Consider the following 23657-nt stretch of genomic DNA (forward strand, 5'->3'; position numbering starts at 1 on the left):
AACAAACAACAACAATAAAAAAAAACAAAGAGTAAATAGGCATGAGGGATCTTATCGGAGTCATAGAGATGTTTTAAAACTGACTGACGATGGTTGAGCCATTTGGTAAATTTATTTTAAAAATCATTGAAATGTACACTCGAAATAGGTGACATATAAAATTTGCTTCCACTGGTTACAAAAATAAATTTATTTTTAAAAAATTTTAAAAATAAAAACCCACGTTACTCCACAAAACCATTGCGTCCTAGGACTGCCTGAGTGTAACCCCGACCTTATTCGCTGCCTACGAGTGGCATATCGGGTTCTTGATATAATCCATTTAGGGCATTTGTTTCCTTGGAGAGTAAGCTAATGCTGAAATGAGAAACAAATGTAGAGCAGGTCTGAATCATCCTGAAACACCCAAGAGATACTAGAACACCATGCCCTAGACATTGGTTTTACTCCCCAGATTTTGTTAGAAGTACTTTTGTCTGGCTGGCAGAGCTATTTCATACAACCTCAGGCTTTTCCTGCCATGATTTTGCTTTTCCCAAGTTCAACCTTTTCAGGTGACTCAGGATGTAAATTCCCCCACGAAGTTAAAAAAGATTCCACTTTCTAAAGAATCCCTGAGGAACCAATGTAGGCAGAAAAAAAAACAAAGCAGTCTTGGAGCAGGAAGCGTGTTAGTAAGTTAAGTTAGAAGAGTGCGTGTGAGAACTCTCCCTTCCCAGCTGGGTCTGGGACTTAGTAAGTCCATAAGTGATGATGTTGGGACATTTAAACACTTTTAAATGCACAGCTCATCGTCCATTATAATTGAAAATATGGTGATGCATAGGAGATGATGTTGGTTTTAGAATCAGAATGTCAACCAGGTCTTCTCATTTCAGAAATACACATATCCCTCAGTGCCCTGAAGTTACCGTTGGGCTGAAATTTTTATAAACTCAACTCCCAGTCAAATATTACAGAACTACCAAATGTCACTGAACTCCTTATTAAGGGGATATACCATTTCCCATTAAATCAAAATATTAAAATGCACTTTCATCTCAGAGTTACTGAAACTCTCTTTGGCAATTCAGCCTCTCTCTTAGGAGCACCTTAAAGCTTATGTGAAGGAAGGGGGGGGGAATAAACAGACACCTAGGGATTAATAACAAAATAAAACCCCTCATTCCTCTAAATTATCAATGAGAACACTAAGGAAGAATTTTCCATCCAAGAAAACAATGTTTTATCTCTGAAATATCAGTATGGACCATAATAAATACTCTAGCCAGTTTGTTAGCATTTAATCCATCTGGATATAAACAGGAAAAGCTGTTATTTTTGCCCCCTACGGTGCTATCAAGCTCCTGCCTCCTACTGGATGGCAACTGCCTTAAAAAGACTCCAGCCCAATTCTACAGCTTTTCAGTCAATTACTAAGACTCAACCCAACTCATTTTTAAACTCCTATCTGATCCACAAAGCTTCTGCTCCCCCACAAAAGGCAAGGTATTCCTAAGTCTCCTGATGGAGGGGTCGAGTGTGGTCTGCTCTCTCCTCCACCCCTCCACCCTACTCTTCTGCTTGTGGGGAAGAGAAGCAGAAGGGAAAGGGGAAGACATGTCTATACTTAAAGCAAAGTATGTTCTCCCAAATACGTGGTATTCAGTGCTACAGATGAAAGAGGGAGCCCATGACTAAGCTTTTTCGTTGATGGGAAAGTTACTTTACATTAATCATCCTGGAAGGATATACACTCTAGAAATGGCCCCCAGAATCATCAGCCTCAGAGGTCCAAGGTCCTGAGCCATCTAGATTCCCAGGCCCCAACCTGTCTCACTCCCAACATGTCACCTACTCCCAGCCTGGCTCCATCCCAGGCAAAGTAGCAGTCCTCCCTTCCGCTGGTCTATCCCCTTAAATGATGCTCCAGCACATGGTTGATGGGCTCAGTGCGGTCTTCCAACATGCCCCCTGGGAAGGCTTTATTCTTCAGAAGGTCTTCTGGTGAAACGGGACAACCTCTTTCAGGTGTCCACCAGCTAGTGGCATTTTCCCCTTTGCCCCAGAAGTTCCCCAGAAAGACTACAGCTCCAGAAGCTGTCTACCCTTTAAGGCAATTTCACCTGCAAGTACATGTGGGATCCAGCTTTGGTACATCTTAGAAGCAGGAACTTAGGAGTCAGTGTGTGTGTGTGTGTGTGTGTGTGTGTGTGTGTATGTATGTGTGTGTTGGCGTATATCCTCCAGGCACCTCTCGGCCTGGACATCCCCCAGCACACCATCTAGAACTCCACGGTTCTCTTCCTTGTACTAATGCACTGGAATGGGTCAGCTAAATATTCTTCGTGTAGCTTTAATAAACCCCAAGTTTCTCAGGAATACAACCATCCTATGAATTAAGGCCTGAGGATACTTTTGTCTCGTTCAGAATTTCACCGGAAGTATGTCACCATTTCTTAAAATCACATCACCCCAATGTCAACCATGATTTTTTTTTTTTTTTTTTTTTTTTTGCGGTACGTGGGCCTCTCACTGTTGTGGCATCTCTCATTGCGGAGCACAGGCTCCGGACGCGCAGGCTCAGCGGCCATGGCTCACGGGCCCAGCCGCTCTGTGACATGTGGGATCTTCCCGGACCGGGGCATGAACCCGTGTCCCCTGCATTGGCAGGCGGACTCTCAACCACTGCGCCACCAGGGAAGGCCAACCATGATATGTGACTTGCCAATACCACGCACCTGGAGCCATCTGCGTTTGCAGCTGTGGCATTCACAGCAAACATCTAATTCACTACTCCTCTAGTATAGGTGGGCACAAGCATTACACACTATTTATGATACATTATTTTCCTTTTAGTTTCTTTATATTTCAGTTAAGGCATTATACTGATTTGTTAAATTATGTATGCAAGCAAGCAGTAATATCAGCACATTTCATTTCAGGATAATAATGGGAGGACTATAAAATATTTGTTGTAAAAAGGGGCCATTCGTTCTGAAGCAATGCAAACCAGTGGTCTGCCTTCATAATCCTTTCTGCTTATTTCCCTGTTATGCACCCTGAGCCTTTAGTCAGACCCAGTTGGGTCCAAGCTCTAGCCTTAATATCTGGAGGGAGAAGCTGTTCCCACTTGAGCCAGAGTTACAGGAAGGCGGCAGCTCAGTCCTGTCCAAGCCCCGGCCCCAGCAGCATAATGGACACAAAAACTCCTGCCCCAAGGAGAAGGGGGGCTTCAGGGTCAGAGTCAGGGCTGTTAGCCACCCGCCCCATACAGCCCTGCAGAGCCACATCTCCAGGGAGCACCCCCAGGAGCTTCCCCTACCAGCACCAGCCTCCAAAGTCCTGGATTTGGGTGGGATGGGGATGGTGGTGTTTCCCTGTGCACAGCGTCAAAGCTTGAATGCTTAGAACTGAAGCAGCATATCCTCAGATCTGGAAGTAAATGTTTGGACTTTGAAGGATTCCCACTTGCTCTTTTTTTTTTTTCTAGCTATGGGGGTAGCCCTCCACGGGCCTCATCACGTGGGGCCATCTCACTCTAACTGATGGCAAAGCTTTTCCAACTAAAGACCTTATCCTGGCCTCTCCATACACATGCATCTGATGTCACCAACTGCAAATCACTTTTAATGGCCTGTTTGGAAAAGGAGGCGTGCTTTATACATGTAGGACTTCTACAGTCTGCGGCTTGAGAGGATGCTGACAGGAGCCAGGAGTAACCACTGAGAGACATGGAGGGCACGCTGGGCAGAGCGTAAGACCCGCAGCAGCCGATGGTTACAACTTAATTCTCATCGGCGCAGTGACAGAAGATGTTCTCCCAGATAGGTGGTATTCAGTGTTACAGATTAAAGAGGGAGCTCATGACTAAGCTTCTGCATTGATGGGAAAGTTACTTTACATTAATTATCCCAGAAGCACATACACTCTGGAAATGGCCCCCAGAATCATCAGCCTCAGAGGTCCAAGGCCCTGAACCATCTAGCTTCCCAGGCCCCAATGTGTCTCACCTCCAGCACGTCACCTGCCCCCAGCCTGGCTCTATCTCGCCATCCTTGAACGCACCAGCTCATGCCAATGATAGCCAGCACCCAGCCCACGATGCTAACCTTCCTAACCAAATCCTCCTTCTCCACCAGCCTTACTCGGGTGGGCTTGCACTGGAAAGATGGGCACTGGGGACCCAGGGGGATGAAGGAGAAAGATAAATCAAGAGGAACTCCACGCCAGCCCTCCATCCCCACAAGACAACGAGCTGAGTTCTAGGGAACTCCAGACATCACTCACCCTCCTACCCTGTGCTAGACCACACGTGCCTGGGGGCACAGGGTGAGGACGTCACAGACACCGACCTCAGGGATAAGGCAGTTTAGTGAGGAACAGGCAGGTGGGCAGGTAGGCAAGCTGATAAGTGCCACCGTGGCGGTCCGTATGGGAGCTGTGTAATCGAGGTAGGGGGTAAGAATACTCCCAGGGGATGCCCAGGGATGGATCCCAGAAGGCGCACCAGGCTGCCAGACAAGGCAAAGGCAGATGGGGCAAGGGCGGGGCGTGCATCGGCGCAGAGACACAAGAAGACCCATGAGGCAGGGAACTGGGCTCTTTCTGCGGGTCAGGCTGAAGTGTGAGGACAACATATGGAGAGAAGATTCGCTCATTCACTCCTCAGCCACTGTGCAGGTGCTGGGCTCTGCTCACACGAGCTCACCTTCTAGCCCAGGAACATGTGGGCACCCACTAAGGGCCTTTTGGGATAAGCCAAAGAAAGTGGACTTTATCCTGAAAGTGATGAAGTGACATGGAGGGATTCTGAGCAGGGGGTGATGGACTGGGTGTGTGTGTTTGAAAGAACCGCCAAGGGCTGCGTAAAAGTGGATTAAAGAGGAACCGGTCCATGAGCTGCAGGGATAGAGAAGTACAGTCAGGCAAGGAGAATCCAAGTTACCAAGTGCTCTCTGAGCAGTGAGGCCCCTGCCTCTTCACCCTGCACCCGCCACCATCCCTATCCTGAGCTGGCTGCAGTAGAAAGACAAGAGTCAGGGATATAGATAGCGCCTGCCACAAGACGCAAGGACCAGAGACAGGAACAGCTCAGGACACTGAAAAACACTGAGAACACCAGACAGAGAAGGATCGGTGCTCTACAGACTGCTGAGCAGGTGTGCTGGCCGCTGCTCAGGAGAAACCCTGCCCTGCCTTTAAGCAGATGCAACCGAGCTAGAGAACCAGGTGAGTCCTTGTGACTAATGAAGGGGAGACACTGGGCTTGATGCCCGTATCCAGGCAGTGCTCCTGTGGTTGGATCTGAGCACACCCCCAGGCTGCACACCTGAGGCTCTTACATCACAATGGATGGGCAACCCCTCCCTTGTCTCTTGGGGTGCCTTCTTAGGTGTTCAGGAGGGATGGCTGGGGATTGGCAGGGCTCAAGGTCCCTGGAAATCAAGGCTGCCTTGGTACTGGGGAGAGAGGATGTCCAAGGGCACGTCTTCACCCACGGCTAGAGAAGCCACCCACACCAAGTACCAGGCTATCTCCATGCCAGGACCCACGAGTGAAAAGACATCAAGACCCACCAGAGTCGGCAGTCAGCATGGGCAGGAGCCCAGCTTTTTAAGACCTGTAGCCACCACTGCCAGCTTTTAGATGACAGAAGGTGTCACACAGACTCATCCCGGGAGGGCTTCCACAATTTGAGCACAGGAGCTAAATCACCCTAATGTGGTTTGAGCACCATGACAGAGACCTATCTGCCTCACACGTCCCCCACCCCCTCCAGAGAGCCTGCCATGCTGCCCCAAACGCCGCCAGTGTGCGAATGCGTAACCCTAGGGGTTGAGCAGCGTCCTCTCTTTCTAATGCGCACATCGCCAAGTGAGATCCTGCATCATGTCCCCTTGCCTTAGCTTACAGGAATGTCAGGGCGTTTCCTCTCTGATAAGATGATGTAAGGAGAGCGTTAGGTCACCACGTCTAGTAGACTTGAGACAGGGGCAGGGGCAGCTCCAAATCTCCTCTACCAGAGCCCGTTTGGTTGGAAGTATGAACCACATGACTTGTTTGGAAGCTGTGGCTGCATAGTGAACCCCCTGTCTTTAGTTAAAGGTTAGGTGGCTCTGATCCACAGAGGTAGCAAAGTTTTCTAAAGATGCTTCTAGTCACATTTCCCATTGGATGGAGAAAACAAATTGTAAGATTAGGAGGAGGATGATTCTCATGATTATTGGTAGTAATTTAAGAAGTGGGTGGGCTTCTCTGGCGGCGCAGTGGTTGAGAGTCCGCCTGCCGATGCAGGGGACGCGGGTTCATGCCCCGGTACGGGAAGATCCCACATGCCGCGGAGCCGCTGGGCCAGTGAGCCATGGCCGCTGAGCCTGTGCGTCCGGAGCCTGTGCTCCGCAACGGGAAAGGCCACAACAGTGAGAGGCCCGCGTACCGCAAAAAAAAAAAAAAGAAGTGGTTTCCAGGGAGCAGCCAAACACTACCTCCAAAAGCAGACCTTGGTACCACCAAGGTCTTGCAGAGAGAGATCCTGGAGGGACTTAGGGAGTAGGAAGAGATATGGCAGGAGGGGAAGGAGCGGATGAGAAGGGTGCTGAAGGTGACCCGACAATTCCGTCCCCTCCTCCCTCGTGGGCTCTGGGACAAGAGGTGGGACACGTCTGAAAGCAAAACTCCAGGAAAACTCCGTCTTCAAGCAAAGATTCTTGGCTGGTGTCTGACTCGAGTTCCTCCAAGTAAGAGGGCTGCAATTTAAGGACTGGAAGGTTGGCGGGGAGGGGAGGCAGGGGGGTTTTCAAGAGGGAAAAGATACAAGTGCAGTTAAAAAAAAAAAAAAAAAGGTGCTTTATTTGTGACCTCTAGTTAAAAGGAGAATAAATCACTAAAAAGACTTAAATATAATTTTAAAATTAATACACAAGATAAGCCATCTTGATATTTCTCATGATGGCGCCATAAAGCCAAAATAATTGGTTTGCTTTCGGGAAAAAAACATAAATAACCAACAAAAGGAAAGTGAAACCTAGATCTTGAAAGTGAAATTCTTTTTAACTCTGATTATAAATTATCTCAGCCTCCTTCCCTGCTCCAAATGACCACACACCCTCCTACAAACAAACAAAAACACACAGGAGAAGAAGAAATGAAGAGGGAGGGAGGAAGGAAGAAAGGAAGGAAGGAAGGAAACTCTTAAAATACCATAAACTGCAAATTCAATATTTTCTCTCATTCCCTAGCATTTCTGTGAGTTTCCTGAGTCATGGCCTGTCTTGGTTCTTGACCCTACATCCAGATTCTTCATCCCTTCCGTACGAGGTCTGGAGGAGAGAATCTGGAGCATTTTGCAGCAGACAAGTGTGCCAAGAAGTGCTGGCAGAGCAGAATGAGCTGAGATTCTAGGACTGGGTGGGGTTCAACTGTCCTTGCATGAGGACCAGAGCACATGATTTTCCAACTCCAGAAGCAGGGAGAAGAATCCCCGACACTCCAACTTTGTTCTCCTACATTCTCTTTCATGTCTAACCATTAGTGATGTGCTAGCTCCAGGGCAGACCGTTATCTGAGACACACAGCATTTCAATGGGTTTGTGGAATAAAGTGAAAATCTGCCCCTAGGAAAGCACTTGTGGGTTTGAGAACTTGAAGGAACAGAAAGAGTTGGAAAAATAAATATTCAGACCACCAAACACACAGTCAATCAAGCTGGGAAATGCTTATAGTCTCCTCCCCTGATTCTTCATAGGCTTTTATAACGCGAGCCCTGCTTCCTCTCCCCGCTGTGCAATCTTCAGTAGGCAACGGACAGTAAGTCCTGCAAGTAGGCAGAGCCCCCATAGGAGAGGAGTGGTCCCAGTGACCAGCTGCTACAGAAGACCCAGGTACTCGCTCAGGAAAGTTTCTTTGAGGAGCAGGCTTTCAGCTAGATGCAGAGGGACTCCTCCTCTCTCACTCTCCATCCCAGCAGGTAAAGAGACAGAGGTCTTGGCCCCCAACTCAGGCGGGCCTGAGTAAAGACCCCCAGCTGAAGAGGTTAAGCCCATTCCCATCTCCCTGTCCCTCCTCCTTTCTTCTCCCAATAGCCTCCCAAGGTCTTGTTCACCACAGCCCAACCTCAGCACCCAGATATATGATCAAGGGTAGGGATGTAAAAAGGAGCAGCAGCTGGCCCAAGGGAAGATGACCCTCGGATGCCCCAGTGGGGCACTAAGTTCCCATCACCCACACCCACTTGGGGCTGCCCTGTCCACCGCCAGACCCACTGTTGCTGGGGTGTATTTTGTGAAAGAAGGCAGAGCATTTGGCCTGAGCGCCCAGCACAAGCATCTCTGGCTTCAGGTACTGAGTGATGGGCTTATTGTTTCCTGACAGCACGAGACAGCCTGAATACCACCCATGTTCTCCAGCTCCAGAAGCCCAGCATAAACGGTACTGCTGAAGAGGAAATCATAAATCTTAAGACCAGGATTTCAGTATTTTTGAAGGGTTTCATTTCTCCTCCCTTCCAACTTTGATATATGTACTTACTTAACAAGGGTCTGGTGAGGGTTCATCGAATTAATATATGTAAAGTGCTTGGAGTTTGAAGAGAATATGCAATATAAATGCAAGTGTCGCTAAAAAGGTTAATCTAATTTACATCGAACACTTTCAGTTCATGGTGTTAATGAACTATATCCTTTTAGAGCGTGATTAATTTATTGAAATGTGATCACTTTTCCTAGTGCTATATATGGGTCAGCTTCTCCTCTTATTGTATCTAACTTTACAGAAGAATTCGGCATTTTATAAACTAAAATAATAAATCGAATACCCGGTAATGGTTATATTTCATTAATTACAAGGAGACATGCATTAGATTAACATTTATCTGTTTTAATTAATTTGCTGAGGTGCAGTTATCCATGCAAATTGGAAAATGACACATCAACTTGACATCATATTAACAGTTTTGACTGGTTCTTCCCTGAAAATGTATGGGCCTGCAACTGCTGGACCCCTTGCATAACCATGGTGAACGCCCGCCGTGTACCATATGCAGAATGTACATTAAAGAATTAGGAAGGGCCTTACCGCTAAATTCAGACTTCTCCTGAAAATATCATTAATTAAATTGGTAAGACAGTATAAAGACGGAAAGATGTAGGGTTTTGTTTGGAGGGCTGGAGTCCTGAAGTCTCAAAACCAATTTCTTAAATCTGATCACCTTATTTTCTTAAGCACTTTATCCTTCCAAAGGGTATTCAGAGCCACTTGCACGTGGATACTCAGAACTTTCTTGAATAGAGGAGGGCGGTGCCCTCCTGTCCTTTCTGCACAGGGAAAAGCAGACCCCAGAGGGCTGCGTGATGTGCCCTGAGCCTCACACAGATCAGTGGATCCAAGTCACGTGACTTGGAGTCACTGCCTTCTCCACAGGTGATTTCCTCGTCAGGCTTCTTTGAAGACTGCAGATTTGTTTAACTATATAATACGACACACATCACGGAAATGCAAAGTGGCAGAAATCACAAAAATGATGTGCTGTGTGTTTTGTTTTGTTTTTTTCTATCGGCAAAACTTAAGTCAAATTTCAGCCAATTAAGCATTTTTAGAAGCTACGAGTGGCATTTACAGCCTTTCTCAGTGAGAATTCCAGCGGCATCTGCTGGACTTGACTCCCTTACACATCTTGGTGTGGTTAGAGTTCACTCAACTCATCTGCAGAACTTAGTGTTTTCAACCTTTACAAAGTGAATGCTGTCTGTCATTGGTTTGGAAGGAGAATCAGTTAACTAAAGGGGAGAGGCCTGATGACTAGTTCCTACCAGTGACCAAAGGCAGGGAGTAGCCCTGACTGGGGGAAGTGTGCATGGGCAGAGTCCTCAGGGACTTGCAGCCAGTGTGGGTGGCATCACCCCGGCATATCGTCACTCCCTCAACACTCAGCATTCACTCTGGACCTCAGACTGTGCTGGGCACCAGTCACACAGAGGTGACCAGGATGCTTCCCCCTCGAGGGGGTCACAGTCTGCCTGGAGAGGCAGGGAGGAGATAGGCACTGTGATGGGGGAAACCAGAGTTGGTGAAATAAAGAGGGTCAAGGCCCCCACCCAGGAGCAGCCCTGCAACCCATGCCAAGAAATGAAGCATTCCCTGGGGAACTGTCAGCAATAGGGGTTGGCAGGGGCACTTCTCAACCTTGGCTGGGCATAACAAACATCTGAGAGCTTTAAACTAAACCCCAAGTCCTAGATCAATGACACCAGCGTCTCTGCAGGGGTGTTCCAGGCACCTCTGTTATTTTGAAACTCTCAAGTGGTTCCACTGTGCATCCAGGCTTGAGAGTCACTAACCCAACGGATAAGGGGGTTGTCTCTGCAAGTAGACTTTGGCCATTCAAATCCCAGCTCTGCTGTAGTAGCAGTAGTAGTTGGGTGAACTAGGTAAGTAGCTTAACCTTCCTGGCCTCAGTTTCCTCACCTGTAAAATGGGGATAATAAGAGCAGACATCTGATTGAGTGGAGGACTGAAGGAGTATTAATACCCATAAAGCACTCAGAACAGAGCCCAGCACACAGTAAGCTCTTGAGAGAAGATAGTATTTACTATCTGGAAACTGCTGGAAAGTTCACTGAGAGAAGAGAAGGCCAGATGAGAAGTGAGGGGAGAAACCATCAACGGACTTTTATGTGAGGCTGGAGAGTTTGGATCTATCTTGAGAGGATCGTGGTTTGTCTTCAGGGGTGAGGCTCTCTGTGTATCCTAGCTTCAGAGGAGGCTTGGGTTGCAAGAGCGTAGGCAGAAGATCTCTGTAGACACTCGGTCCAGGCCTTTGCTCTATGAATGCCTGAGCTCCTTGAAGGGGTGATGGTAGGGATAGGAGAGGTAGAAGGTGGGAGAAGGGCTGGTTTCCTCTAGGATGGGAACTGGTGGCCTGTTCCATCTCCTATCCCCAAGCACCCCCCCCGGGGCATTGGCAATGAAATGTAATAGGAGAATTGGACTTCAGGTGCTGGAACCCCAGTGGCAGCAAAGATTCTGCTGCCCATGGAAGTAGAGAGTCAGCCGGGGACATCAAGAGGCCAGGCTGTTCAGACAATGAGCGTCACAAGGGTAACCTGGGAGGGATGGAACCTTGAGGCAATTCCAAGAGTGTTACGTTATTCTCAAAGCCCTGGGACCTTAACAGACTGCAGCAGGGATGGTGAAGGATGGAATTCATGATGATTGGGATGGCACTCCTACAGGCCTGGTGGGACCGGGGTTGATGTGACCCATCCTGGCAACAGGGTGATGGATGGGATGAGGAGGGGGTGCTTTCATTCCCAAGAGGTGCTAAATAAGGCAGTAGCAACGGGCATGGAGGGGAGTGGGAAGGTTCTAGGTCTTTATGGGTAGAATCAACTGAACGTGATGAAGGATGGGGTGTGATGGAAGAGGACAGATGAGGATGCTGGGGGACTCCAGGGCTCTGGCTTGGGTGAGTGTGCAGATCTTGTACCTTTGATCCAAACAGAGGCCACAGAGTAAGCAGCAGCTTCGTGGAGGGAAGATGAGAGGCTGGGTTGGCACACACATGGGGCTGGTGGTACCCCAGGGCATCCTAGAGGGGCCAGACATGGAGCAAGCCTCTGAGCAGGGCTTAAGGTGAGCTAGGAGAAGAGTTGGTCAGGGCCATCTCCGGAGGACTGATGTAAGCAGAGGACACTGAGCTGGGGACAAGCAAAGTCCTGAGAAGGTACTGGAAACAAGTGCCTGAGGATTAGAAAACCACTAAGAGGTGGGAGAAGTGGTCTTCGGGTGACATCATCCAAGATATCACCTGGCTTCCTGGTGCTGGGTTGCAACCAACTGCAATTAGTCTGACCGCTTGGTCTGATTCCTGGCTCTGCGGCTACGTGCCCTGTGGTGTTCACTTACCAATCTGTAAAATGGGTATGTGTGAAAAAGACAATCGACATATATAAAATCCTGCCACAACAGCAGAATAAAAGGCAGTCTTATGAGCAGTCATGTCACCTTCTATTTCATCTATGCCATCTCTCTCCCCTCTTGCCACACTCGCCTTTCAGCAACCCCTCCTCATTCTCCCCAGAGTCCAGGCTTCAAGTACATCTAATATACTTGAAAGTGTCTGTGGTAGCTTTTCTTAACCCTGCCTGCTTAAAAAAAAAAGAGTCAGAGGAGGGCCATGTTTAACCCAAATGAACAACTGCTGGGAGGTCTTCCTGATTCAGGAGACCCCTCCAATGGACCATGCAATGCAGACAGCTGCCTTCTCTACTTGAGGCCAAGCATGACGGGAGGGGAGGAAGGCTTCCAGCTGCCAGGGCGAGAAGAGAAAGATGATGTTCGCTCCTGACGGGGAAGTCAATCAGAGAGTGAGGCTTCCAGAGAAACTGATTCTTTCAGCAATTTTGAAGACCCAAATGTTCCTGAACTGCCTCAGAATGTTCCAGGGCAGCAGGTCTCTCTGGCCTCACTCAGAGCATAATCTTGGGCTGAAAACACATCACTCTGCTAGGTAAGTCTGTGTGATATGGGAAATCCATGTCTGCCACACTGCTCTGGGTTCAAATCTCAGTTCTACTGTCTCTAAGCTGTGGGACCTTGGGCAAGTAACTTCCCTTCTCTGGGCCTCAGTGTCCTCCTCTGTAAAGATGGGATAGTAATTCTACCTGCATCATTGGTAGATCAAACCAACTGGGGTTAAGATGAAACCAACTGACATATATAAAGTGCTTAAAATAGTGCCTGGCACACGGTATGCATTCAATAAACATTCACTCTTTTATTAGCCTTATAGATCTGTATGCAGAAATATATTTGTCCAGGGCTGGGCTCCCTCCTTACTCCTGCCTGCGTACCAACATGGGCATTCTTACCTTGCATCTACCTGTCCTGCCCACCTCCTATCTGCTGACCAAATGCCTACTCTCCCATCAAGACCTCTTTCATTTTCTCCGTTAATCTTTGCTGGCTTCTCCTATCCTTGCCAATTTCTTCCTTTCCCACAAAACTTTTTCCAGGTGTTTCATGCACAGTCGTCTACCCTTTTCCCAGAAGCTACCAAGTTCTCCAATAGTCTGTGTCATGTGTGATGTTTGCCCTAGAGAGAGCTCTTTGATATCTGATATTTGTTTTAGCTTTTCAATCCGCTCATAGAGAATAACAGGAGACTGAGACATAGCTCTTGGCTGAAACAGCTAAAAGTGAGGCCCAGTGCATGTTTGGGTTGGCCTCACTCTCACCCCAAGCATCCTCCTCCAACCACTGCTGCCTCCTGTCTTCTGTCTATTGCTCCCCCAAAGCTGACAGCATGATTGGTAGGATGAATTTTGTGTCCTCCCAAAATTCACATGTTGAAACTCTACCCTCAGTGTGATAGTATTAGGAGACAGGGTCTTTTGGAGACCCTCTCCTTACAACCCAAATCCCAGCATATTAGGACTAGAAGAGATCATGAGGGTGGGGTCCTCATGAATGGGATTAGTGTCCTTGCGAGAGTCTTAGAGAGCCTGCTTCCTCTCTCTGCATTCCACACAGAAGGACACGGTAAGAAGTCAGCAGTCTGCAACCCAGAAGAAAACTCTCACCAGAACATAATCATTCTTGGACTTCCTTCCTTCAGAACTGTAGAAATCAATTTCTGTTGTTTCTAAGCCACCTGATCTATGTTATTTTTGCTACAGAAGCCCCAGCTGATTAAGATGGCGAACTTCTGTCCTGTTCAGTGCCAGTGTCTTCATCTCAGCATGCGTCCCCCAGCTCAGTCCTCTCATGATTCATCTGCAAACCCACCATTCCAATTTCCACAGGGTCCAATTAGTGGTGGGCTAGATAATAAATAATAAAATAATAATCTGCCTCAAGCTGTCATTTGGCTATCACAATGTCAATTACCCCCTTCCACATAAACATGCATCATCACAGAGGTTGCCAGTGTCTTAAACAAACAAACAAAAAAGAGTGCTTCTCTGCATTCTGAGACAGCAAGGCTGGAAGGAAAGTGTTTGCTGGTCAGGGGACTTCTCTTTACAACCCAAATCACACCAGTAAAGCTCTTCCTCCAGAGACCAGAATCCCACACCTTCGGCAGTGGCACATAGAGATGTTTATTTATTTAGATAACACACATTGCTGAGTCCTCCCTCAGAGCTGGCCCTGCGTTAAGTGCCAGGGTTTTTGAGATGAATGAGACAAGACATGGGTCCCAGCCTCAAAGGCATTCATAGACTAGTGAAAGAGGCAGGTGTTTTCACAATTCAAGCCAAATGTCTATGTGTGCATGTATTTATATATGACTATGTCCACACATATGCACATGTGGAGGGAGACAGAGACAGAGAGAACAGAGTTTGAACGGAGGGAAGATATGAACGAAGCTACTGAACTGCCAAGAGGTCAGTCAGAAAGGGAGAATGTCACCAAATCTCAGATGCTAGAACCCAGTGTTTAAATGATCAGTAATTACAGTAATTACAGTCACTGTGTATTTAATGCTGTTTACATGCCATGAACTGTGCTAAGTGATTTCTAAACACTTTCCTGACAACCACTTGGCAAGGTAGGTCTTTGTATCCCCATTTTATAGATAAGGAAACTGAGGTTCAAAGGGATTCATTGATTTGTCCAAGATTATCTTACTGGGAAGCAGTAGGGCCAGGATTGGAACCCAGGTTTCTCTCGCTATGAAGCCCAAATTTTCCTTCCTACAGGACAGGAGAAAACATCCAAAATCTCTGTGTCATTAAACAATAGCACTGCAACTGCAGACAGGTGGATTCACCAAGCCACTCACTACTGACTGCTCGGCTCACATCCGGAGGCCAGGCAGTGGGGTGGACTTGGAGACCAGGACAGGGAGGGAGAATCAGGACAAGATTCCAGCCCTCAGAGCTCACAGGGCAGTGCTGGAGCCAGACAAGGAGCACAGGTACACCAGAGGGAGAGCCATATCCCGGGGGGCCAGCCAGGGGGACCAGTCAGGGAAGGCTCCTAGGAGAAACCATGCCCAGGCCTGGCTGTGTCTTGAGTCACAGAAGGCATTAGGCTGAGGAAGGTGACCGTCTAGCTTGAAGACATGGTCCAAAGGGTCCAGGGCAGGAATGAGCACATCTTGGTCCAGGAACCACAGGGGCTTTGGGATGAGTGAAGGTCAGGGTGCACCCTCTGATGCAGTGCTGAGGACATTTTGTCGTTTGTGCTTCAGTTGTTGGGGAAATAACTACCACACCCCCAGGAGACACATGCTACTTTCCAAGAGATGATATAGGACAATTCACCATAAAAAGTCCACACCACCTTCGCCCCCACGGGAGGTTCTGCGTGTGCACTTTGGAATACGCAAGGATGGTTTCTGAATCTGTTAAGAGGGAGGATGAGGCTGCTGCTTGAAGCTAGAACACAGGTTTCCATGGCTGAGAACAAGGCCCACTCCATTTATCTCCCAACAGGGTCCTTGAAACAGCAGCCCTGGACTCTCCTCCTGTGTATGCAGGGCCACAGGGGCTCTTGGGGATCTCAGAGATACAGTCAGCTTCCCTGTGGTCACTAGATCTGCCTTTAAATCCAAAGGGGAGAATATGCGATGAACAGTCAAGGCGCACTGGCCATGGTGAGCCTTCGCATTCTCACCCCAGTGTCACATCCTCCCCTGGTTGTCCTGGCAAGTCACTTGCCCTCTTTCAGACTTAGTTTCTTCCTGTGTGAAATGGGCTACCAAAACCAGCCCTGCATTTGTAAAAATGAGAGACAGCCCAGTTAAACGGATTAGCGCAGTGCCTGTAACACACTAAGGAGAAGTTCCACAAACTGCAGTTACTACAATTATACAACTACTGCTACAATCTCCTCCCCTCCCTATTACCAAATGCTGTGCTTGCAAGCCCTCTTCCTATCTCTAGCTCCCTTGTCTGTGTCCCCATCGCATGGTACTATACTTGCACAAACTCAGCCTGCTGTCATTCTCTTAAAGTTTTCACATAAAAATCTTGTCTCCAGTCAGATCAAAGCTCTCAAAGCAAGGTAGTAGTGAGATGGGAATGGTTGGGGGGGGGGGGGGTGATCTTATATTTGCTAAGAATCCTCCAGAGCACTGAGCCAGGCTCTGGGCGCACACACAGGCGGGCACTACATCAGTTATTGCTGATGGTCTCTACTCAAGCATCGTCCTGAACAACCAATACCTGGATGTTGAGGACTGAAAAGCGTTTGTGTACCGGATCCCTGAGACCTGAGACCACTGATGCATCACCAAATTTGGCACAAATCTTAAGAGGTTACTTTGTATTGCCTTTTCTTCCCTGGATAAGACACGCCTTTCTCTGCTCCAGAGGCTCCTTGGGTCCACAATGCCTTCCCAAGCTTTGCTCATGAAACATGTGCATAGGATCTGGTCTTTTCAAAGCATCCAGAAAGTGTTTGTCTTTTTTTGAATAATCAAGATACAGGAGAGAAAAGGAAGGGGTTATAATAGTTGCCTGGCCACTGTATTATTTCTGACGTCAGGAGTATGTTTGTACTCAAAGTGCAGAGATTCTGCGAAAACCCCAAACAGTTCTCAGGGATTAGCTGCTCAATTCCCTACAGGAGGAAGCAAGAAACACAAAGGCAGAACAAGCTGTGTGCCACAAACACGACATCGTACACGAGCCCAAGCCGGGAGGACATACTTCCAGACAGTTGTCCAGAGGGTGCATTCAGGTCTGCCACGCAGCTTGATGCCCCACTCCCATTTTTCCTCTGTGAATGAATTCAGAAATTGTATGGGAAAAGAAAGCTATTTTTTTGTTCAGTCTTCTTCATAGGTCTTCCTGACTTTTCTCCTTTTTAGTGATGGGGATAATAATGACATGAACCTTAGAAAAGGCAGAGTCAGTGGTGGGACACATCATATATGAAGCATACCTTCAGTATCTCAAATGTTCTTCAGAAATTATATAAAATTTAGAGACATAAAATGCACGTGCATTGTAATAAGGAGAGTCAGCCCTGTAAATCCCAGCTAAAGTGTCATAGCAAATGTCTCTGTTTTGATCGAATATTACACATTTGTCTTTAAAAAAGAAATGAAAAGAAAAATATAGCTAACGGCGCCCTTTGCAGCCCCCCAGTGGTTGAAAAGAGAAAGAGGAAAGAACGCGGGGGAGACAGCAACTCTAGCTCCGCAGGACCAATCAACTTTTTACTCCGGAAAGACAAATGGCTTATTTTCAACATGAAATGAATATGTTCTAAGTGGAGAAGATGCAAGGTGTTGGTTAAAATGCACGTAATTATTCACATATGCGTGAATCACTGAAAGCCTGGATTTTTTTTTTTTTTCTTTTCAATCTTTCTCTTTTATCTCTACCAAGTTTTCCATTTCGACCTGGGAACTAGGCGATGCATAAGCATACCAGGTCTTCCTCCCAAACAAGTTTTTTTCCCTTCCTTCACTTGCTGTGAGCCCCCCTGTATGTAAACATCGGCTTAAACATACGCCATTTGCTCCGCTACAAAGTGACGAAAAAAATCGAAAACATGTAATCTGCCTATTTAACAAAGTGTCTATATTGGGGAAGGAGAGCAAACGATTTGGTCGTTCTTTGTTTTTTATTCTTGCTTTCACCAAAACAAGCGTCTCTCTGAATGATCAACGACTCCTTTACCCATTCCTTTACCTTTCCTTTACCACATGTTTGAGACATTTTCATAATCAGTTTTCGTCTTCCTCCCCAAAAAACTACCTCTCAAGGATGGGGGTGGGGTAGGAATTGATGAAAAGGAACAGGATGCCTGCTTATAAAATAATGTTACAAAAAACGATGCCACCAAACTAAAAAATTACAGCATAAACAGAAACTCTCCTATTCTTCTCAACCGTCTCACTCTCAAGTTGCGGGAGAGGCATTCCCGAGGTCTGAGGAGGCGAACTGGCTGCCTCGCGCTCTCCCCACCCTCCAAGGGTAATTAAACGTAGAATACATTCCCTCCTGAGCCACAGGTAAGCTACAGTTCAAAGCCAGTTTGCAAATCAGGTTGCCGCTAATACGGAGCCTCTTTATCTACAAGAGCAAACTCCTCCGTCCTCTGAGGATTGTCAGTGACCACGTTCCTTCCCGTACTGGTTGCCGGGCAAATCTGGCCACAGCCTTTAAACCAATCGCACGCCCTTCTATCCTAGTCAAAACGCAGAGAATCAACAAGTTACCACCAAGCCGGGCACTCCAGCCCAGAACTGCCACCGCCTCTCCTGCGCCCATCGCCACCCAAGCCCGCTCTGCTCCTCCCTTGCCTCTCCCACCACCGTCCAGCAAGCACGTGACCTTCCGTTTCAGTTCGCCCTCCAGACGCCCCCACCCCGGCGCTCCTCCCCGCGCTCCCAGGCAGCAAATTCCGCGGCTCGCCAGCCTACAGTCTCCCGACCGCGCCAGGCGTTCACCAGGATCTTGCTTCCTCCGGGGCGGGAGAAGCGGGGAGGTCAAGAACTCCAAGCCAATAGGGTTGCGGGGAGGGAGGTCACCGGATTCCGCGCCTCTGTGCTCGGGTGCCCAAGCACAGTCGGAGAGGCCATGGGGAAGGGTCACATCCCGCACTTCTTCCGGACTCCGCGGCCCACCCGGAGGGCGCGCGTTCCCAGGGGAGCCAGAGCCGCCCTGGGGGATCCTGAAGCCAGCCAGGGAGGCCTTCCCCGGAGCCCACAAGTTTCCACCCCATCCCCGAGCTGGGAAACGAGCTCTGCTCCCTCCTTTGACGGCGCCGCCACTGATTCCTCCCTCAGGGCTGGAGCAGACAACTGCCTGTCCGCGCCGTGCCAGCGCCCTGCTCCCGCCGCTCCCGGGCCGGAGCCCGCCACTCGGCCACTACACCCCCACTCCGACGCAGAAAGCCCACAGAGTTGTCCGGACTCCCCAGACCTGGCCTTCCCCTGGGTCCCTAGAACCTGCCCAGGGGTTGGGCCGGCGTCCGCAGGTGGAATCTCTCTGGTCCAGGGCGCTGGGCGCTCACTTTGGTCATCCCGGGCGCACGGAGGCCGGGGAAGCTGCGGCAAGGGAGGGTGTGCAAATCCAGCGGGGTCCCCGCCGCTTGCACCCTCAAGCCCTCCCTGCTTCCCTCCTCGGAGACGAAGAAACTTCCCCAGCACCCACCTTTAGAGGCGAGGAGGCGGCGCCGCCGGCTGCCCCCGCCGCCGCCGCCGCTGCCGCTCCCCACGCCCAGCACCAGCAGGAGCGGTACCCAGCACAGCCTCCCAGTCACCATCCTCGCCGCCGCCGCCGCCTACGAGCTGCCGCTGCCGCCGCCGCCGCCTACTGCCCTCGCCGGCTCTCGCCTTCCGGTGTCCGCCGGGCCTCGGGCCGCCTTGCCCTGCCGCTGTGTGCGCTTCGGGCGCCGCCGCGCTCGGCCTCCGGTGCCCGCCGCCGCGCCGCTAGCTCGCCCTCAGCAGCCGCGCTCACTGGCGCGGACCCCGAGCAGCTCCGGCGCTCACCCCAGGACGGCCCGTGACGTCACGGAGGGAGGGAGGTGGCTCCTGCATATTCATGAGACGCGGACACCGGCCGCGGCTCCTAGGCTCGCGGCTCCGCGCCCTCGCCCCCCAACTTTCCTCCACCGTCCTCGAGCTCCGGGGCGCTCCTCCTCCAGGTAGGACTCGGCTCCCAGAGGACCGGGTGGGCGGCTGCGGGGAGCCCTCCGGCCTCGCGCCCTCGCTCCGGCTCTCAAATAACTGCCTCGTGGGAGGGCTGGCTCCCTCAGAAGTGGTCCCCGGGAGCCTGAGCGTCGCCTGCGGGGGCTCAGCGCACCGTGCCCCGCCACGCCCTTGCAGCTGACATCCGTGCGGAGGGGCGGGCGGGCGGGCGTTGCTGCAGGTCCTGCCCTTGGCCGGGTCTCCGGACGTTCTGTGCCGCCTGGTCTGGGGAGGGCGCCAGGCACACGCTAGAGCTGGAAAGCGCGAGTGCTGCTCTGAGTTGCCAAGACGGGTACATCACCGCGGACCCGGAGGGCAATGGCCGCGCTCCGCACCATCTTGGAGAGGCAGGAAAAGCCACGGCTCTCGGAGGCTGATGGACCAGATCACAAAAGCCAACGTGGGCCGCTGGGCCTGCCGAGGCTGCAGTGGGACAGACACCTCCCTGCAGTATGGTACCCAGGCAAGAAGTTACCACCTTTGTGTTTCACTCCACGCATCTTGAGACCAGGCCACCCGACGTCATGCCTTGTAACACCTCGTAATTGTCAGTACCCAGAGTGCAACGGCCTTGCACTCTTGACAACTCCCCACCACCCCCAGGCCACACAAGGTTCATAGAGGTACTCCCTAAACATTAACTGATGGCTCAGAAGAAATCCTTGACCTTATTTGCATACATATATGCAGTGTCAATATCACACACAGGTCAGGGTTCATAAGGAATAGTTAAGGAAATAGAGAAATCTAGAAAAAAAAAGTTATTTATTCATTGATTCAACTCATATACTGAGCACCTAGACAGGTTATGTCACCCTGCCACTGGACACTAAGTTAGACATTAGACAGTCCAAAGGCCAAGGAGAGTTGTCCGTCCTCTCCTCAAAGCCTTTGTTCCTGTCTGAGAAGCCAAAGAGGGCAGTAAAAGGCGATTACAGTGCTTTGTAAGTGTTACGGTCCTACACATTCTTTATGTTGCCAGATATATGCCTATACAAATCAACTAACAAAATATATGTGGCAACGGTGTCTAAACAGCATCCTATAATTAATAACTGTAATTTGGGATACTCAACAAAGCCATAAAATCCATTAACAGCCCTCGTGCTGCTCAGCCGCTCTGCACCGCCCTGGCAGCTCACTCAGAGCCGCTGCAGTTGTGCAGGTCGACTCTTCTGCATTTCCAGGCACCAAAAAGCACTTGCAGGGCAGCCATGACTCATGGCGGCTGCAGGAAGGCTCAGCCTAGGCAGGGCGCTTCACCTGAAGGTCTCCTTAAACCCACACAACCCACATCTGTGCTCTTATTCTTTCTCACATGCGCAAATGGAGGCTCGGGGAAATTAGGGAAGGAACTTCCTTGCCCAAGATCAAAGGGCTAATAAGTGCCTCAGGTCCATATCAGGCTCTTGCCTTTTCCAGACTTGATGTCAGGATCCAGAAAGGATGGCATGGAGGCAGGGAAGGTGAAGGTGACCCAGGCAAAATCAGGGAAACCAGCAGATAGAGGAGAAATATAAATTTGTCTCATTTTCTTCTGTTTGTGCTCCATCCAATTACATATCTGCCTCCCCTTCATTTTCTAATAAGTAGACTCACCTTACTAACTTACCCACACTGTCCCTTGATGTCATTCCTTTGAGTTTCTTTAAGACCAATCGGTTAGTCCCCAAATTTTTACATGAAATTTCAAATGCAGACCAAATAATGAGAAGGGGAAATACAGCTGATTGGAAAATATCCCCACCCCATGTAGTAGATCACCAAAAAGAACACAGCAGAGAAAGACACCAGGGGGCAGGCCAGTGAACAAGAGGCACAGCGTTGCTAGCCTCCATCTCCTCCTCTGGAGGTAATAACTATGCCTATTGTGAAAAATCAAGTGTACTAATGACCCCCATTTGTTCATGTCCCCCTGATTTCATTCCCTTTGGATGTATTCTCCCACCTCAACTCAGAGCTTGGCCACATGACTTGCTTTGGCCAGTGGGACGGTAACATGCATGTTTCCTCTTCCTCTCTTGGACCACTGCAGTAGGGCAAGAGACCACATGGAGTAGAGCTGAGCTGTCCAGCCAGCCAAGGCCATCCTAGACCGGTCAGCACCAGCTGACCCACGAGCTGAACACAGACACATGAGCAAGCCCAGCCGAGGTCAGCCAACCCTGACCCGCATCAGAGCCGCCCAGCTGACTCATGAAGAGGAATAAATGGTTGTTGCATTAAGCCATTATGTTTTGGGGTGGTTGATTAAGGAGCATTATGCCTACTTCATAAGGTCATTACAAGAAGTAAATGAGAAAATATATGTGAAACACTCAATATGTTGCCTGGCACATAGTCACCATCCAATAAATGTAAAAAATGTCTCCCTTTTATCTCTACTTCCCAAGTCTCTGAAATGCCAGTCATAACGCTGATTTGTGTCTTTTGAGAGAAAGTCACCAACAACCCGGCTTAGAGGGGATGAAGGTGAGTAAGTATAGACTTGGAAATTCTCGGGCCACAAGAGCCTCAAGTCCACATCATTTGTATGGAGCTGTGCCCTCTGCCTGTGCTGGGCCATTGCAGATGCAAAAAAATGGGTAAACCAACACAACAAATAATGTGTCCCTGTTCACTTGGTGCCAGGCTTTGCAATGGGGGGTTTTGCAACCCATACTTATTTTAATCATTGCAACAACAGGTGTTATGTTCCCTATTGTGTTCTAACCAGGTTACTGTCTAAGAAAGTTTGAGTAACTCATCTACATTCACCTATTTGTGCAGATTGTGAATTCATGTCTGCCTAATTCCAAATTCCATCTTTTTCTCACACATCATGGTTTTGAGAGAAACATATACAATAAGTAAACAAAAAAATGTAGTTTCACAGATTCATAGACATGGAGAACAGACTTGTGGTTGCCCACAAGGGGGAGGGAAGGATTGGGAGTTTGGGATTAGCAGATGCAAACTATTATACATAGAATGGATAAACAACAAGGTCCTACCGTATAGCACAGGGAACTATATTCAATATCCTGTGATAAACCATAATGGAAAAGATTATGAAAAAGAATATATATATATATATATATATATATATAATTGAATCACTTTGCTGTACAGCAGAAATTAACAAAACATTGAAATCAACTATACTTCAATAAAGTAAATTTTTTAAAAAAGTAGTTTCAGATAGGAGAGACCTTCAAGATGGTGTTAAGAGTAAGAAATGGAGATCACCTTCCTCCCCACAAATACATCAGAAATACATGTACATGTGGAACAACTACAGAACACGTACTGAATGTTGGCAGAAGACCTCAGACTTCCCAAAAGGCAAGAAACTCCCCACTACCTGGATAGGGCAAAAGAAAAAAGAAAAAACAGAGACAAAAGAATAGGGATGGGACCTGCACCACTGGGAGGGAGCTGTGAAGGAGGAAAAGTTACCACACACTACGAAGCCCCTTCACTGGCAGAGACCGAGGCTGGCAGCAGGGAAGCTTCGGACCACGGAGGAGAGCGCAGCAACAGGGGTGCGGAGGGCAAAGCGGAGAGATTCCCGCACAGAGGATCGGTGCCGACCGGCACTCACCAGCCCGAGAGGCTTGTCTGCTCACCCGCCGGGGCGGGCGGGGGTTGGGAGCTGAGGCTCAGGCTTCGGAGGTGGGATCCCAAGGAGAGGACTGGGGTTGGCTGCGTGAACACAGCCAGAAGGGGGCTAGTGCGCCCCAGCTAGCCGGGAGGGAGTCCGGGAAAAAGTCTGGACCTGCCTAAGAGGCAAGAGACCATTGTTTTGGGGTGCACGAGGAGAGGGGATTCAGAGCACCGCCTAAATGAGCTCCAGAGACGGGTGCATGCCTTGGCTATCACCACAGACCCCAGAGACTGGCATGAGACGCTAAGGCTGCTGCTGCAGCCACCAAGAAGCCTGTGTGCAAGCACAGGTCACTATCCACACCCCGCTTCCGGGGAGCCTGTGCAGCCCGCCACTGCCAGGGTCCCGGGATTCAGGGACGACTTCCCCGGGAGAACACTC

The 23657-nt window shown here is 49.3% G+C and overlaps 1 protein-coding gene across 1 annotated transcript in view; it reads right to left on the reverse strand.

Annotated features, from left to right (window-relative positions):
- CLSTN2 (calsyntenin 2) overlaps positions 1-19539 on the reverse strand; it is a 634053-nt gene extending 614514 nt beyond the window's left edge. The window contains exon 1 of the mRNA XM_033855350.2: positions 19095-19539. Coding sequence (XP_033711241.1) covers positions 19095-19206 — 112 coding nt within the window. The 5' untranslated portion in view covers positions 19207-19539. The remainder of the gene's footprint in view (positions 1-19094) is intronic.
- Positions 19540-23657: the final 4118 nt, after the last annotated feature.

The sequence above is a fragment of the Tursiops truncatus genome, chromosome 4, assembly GCF_011762595.2.
Source record: "Tursiops truncatus isolate mTurTru1 chromosome 4, mTurTru1.mat.Y, whole genome shotgun sequence".
Classification (NCBI taxonomy): Eukaryota; Metazoa; Chordata; class Mammalia; order Artiodactyla; family Delphinidae; genus Tursiops; species Tursiops truncatus.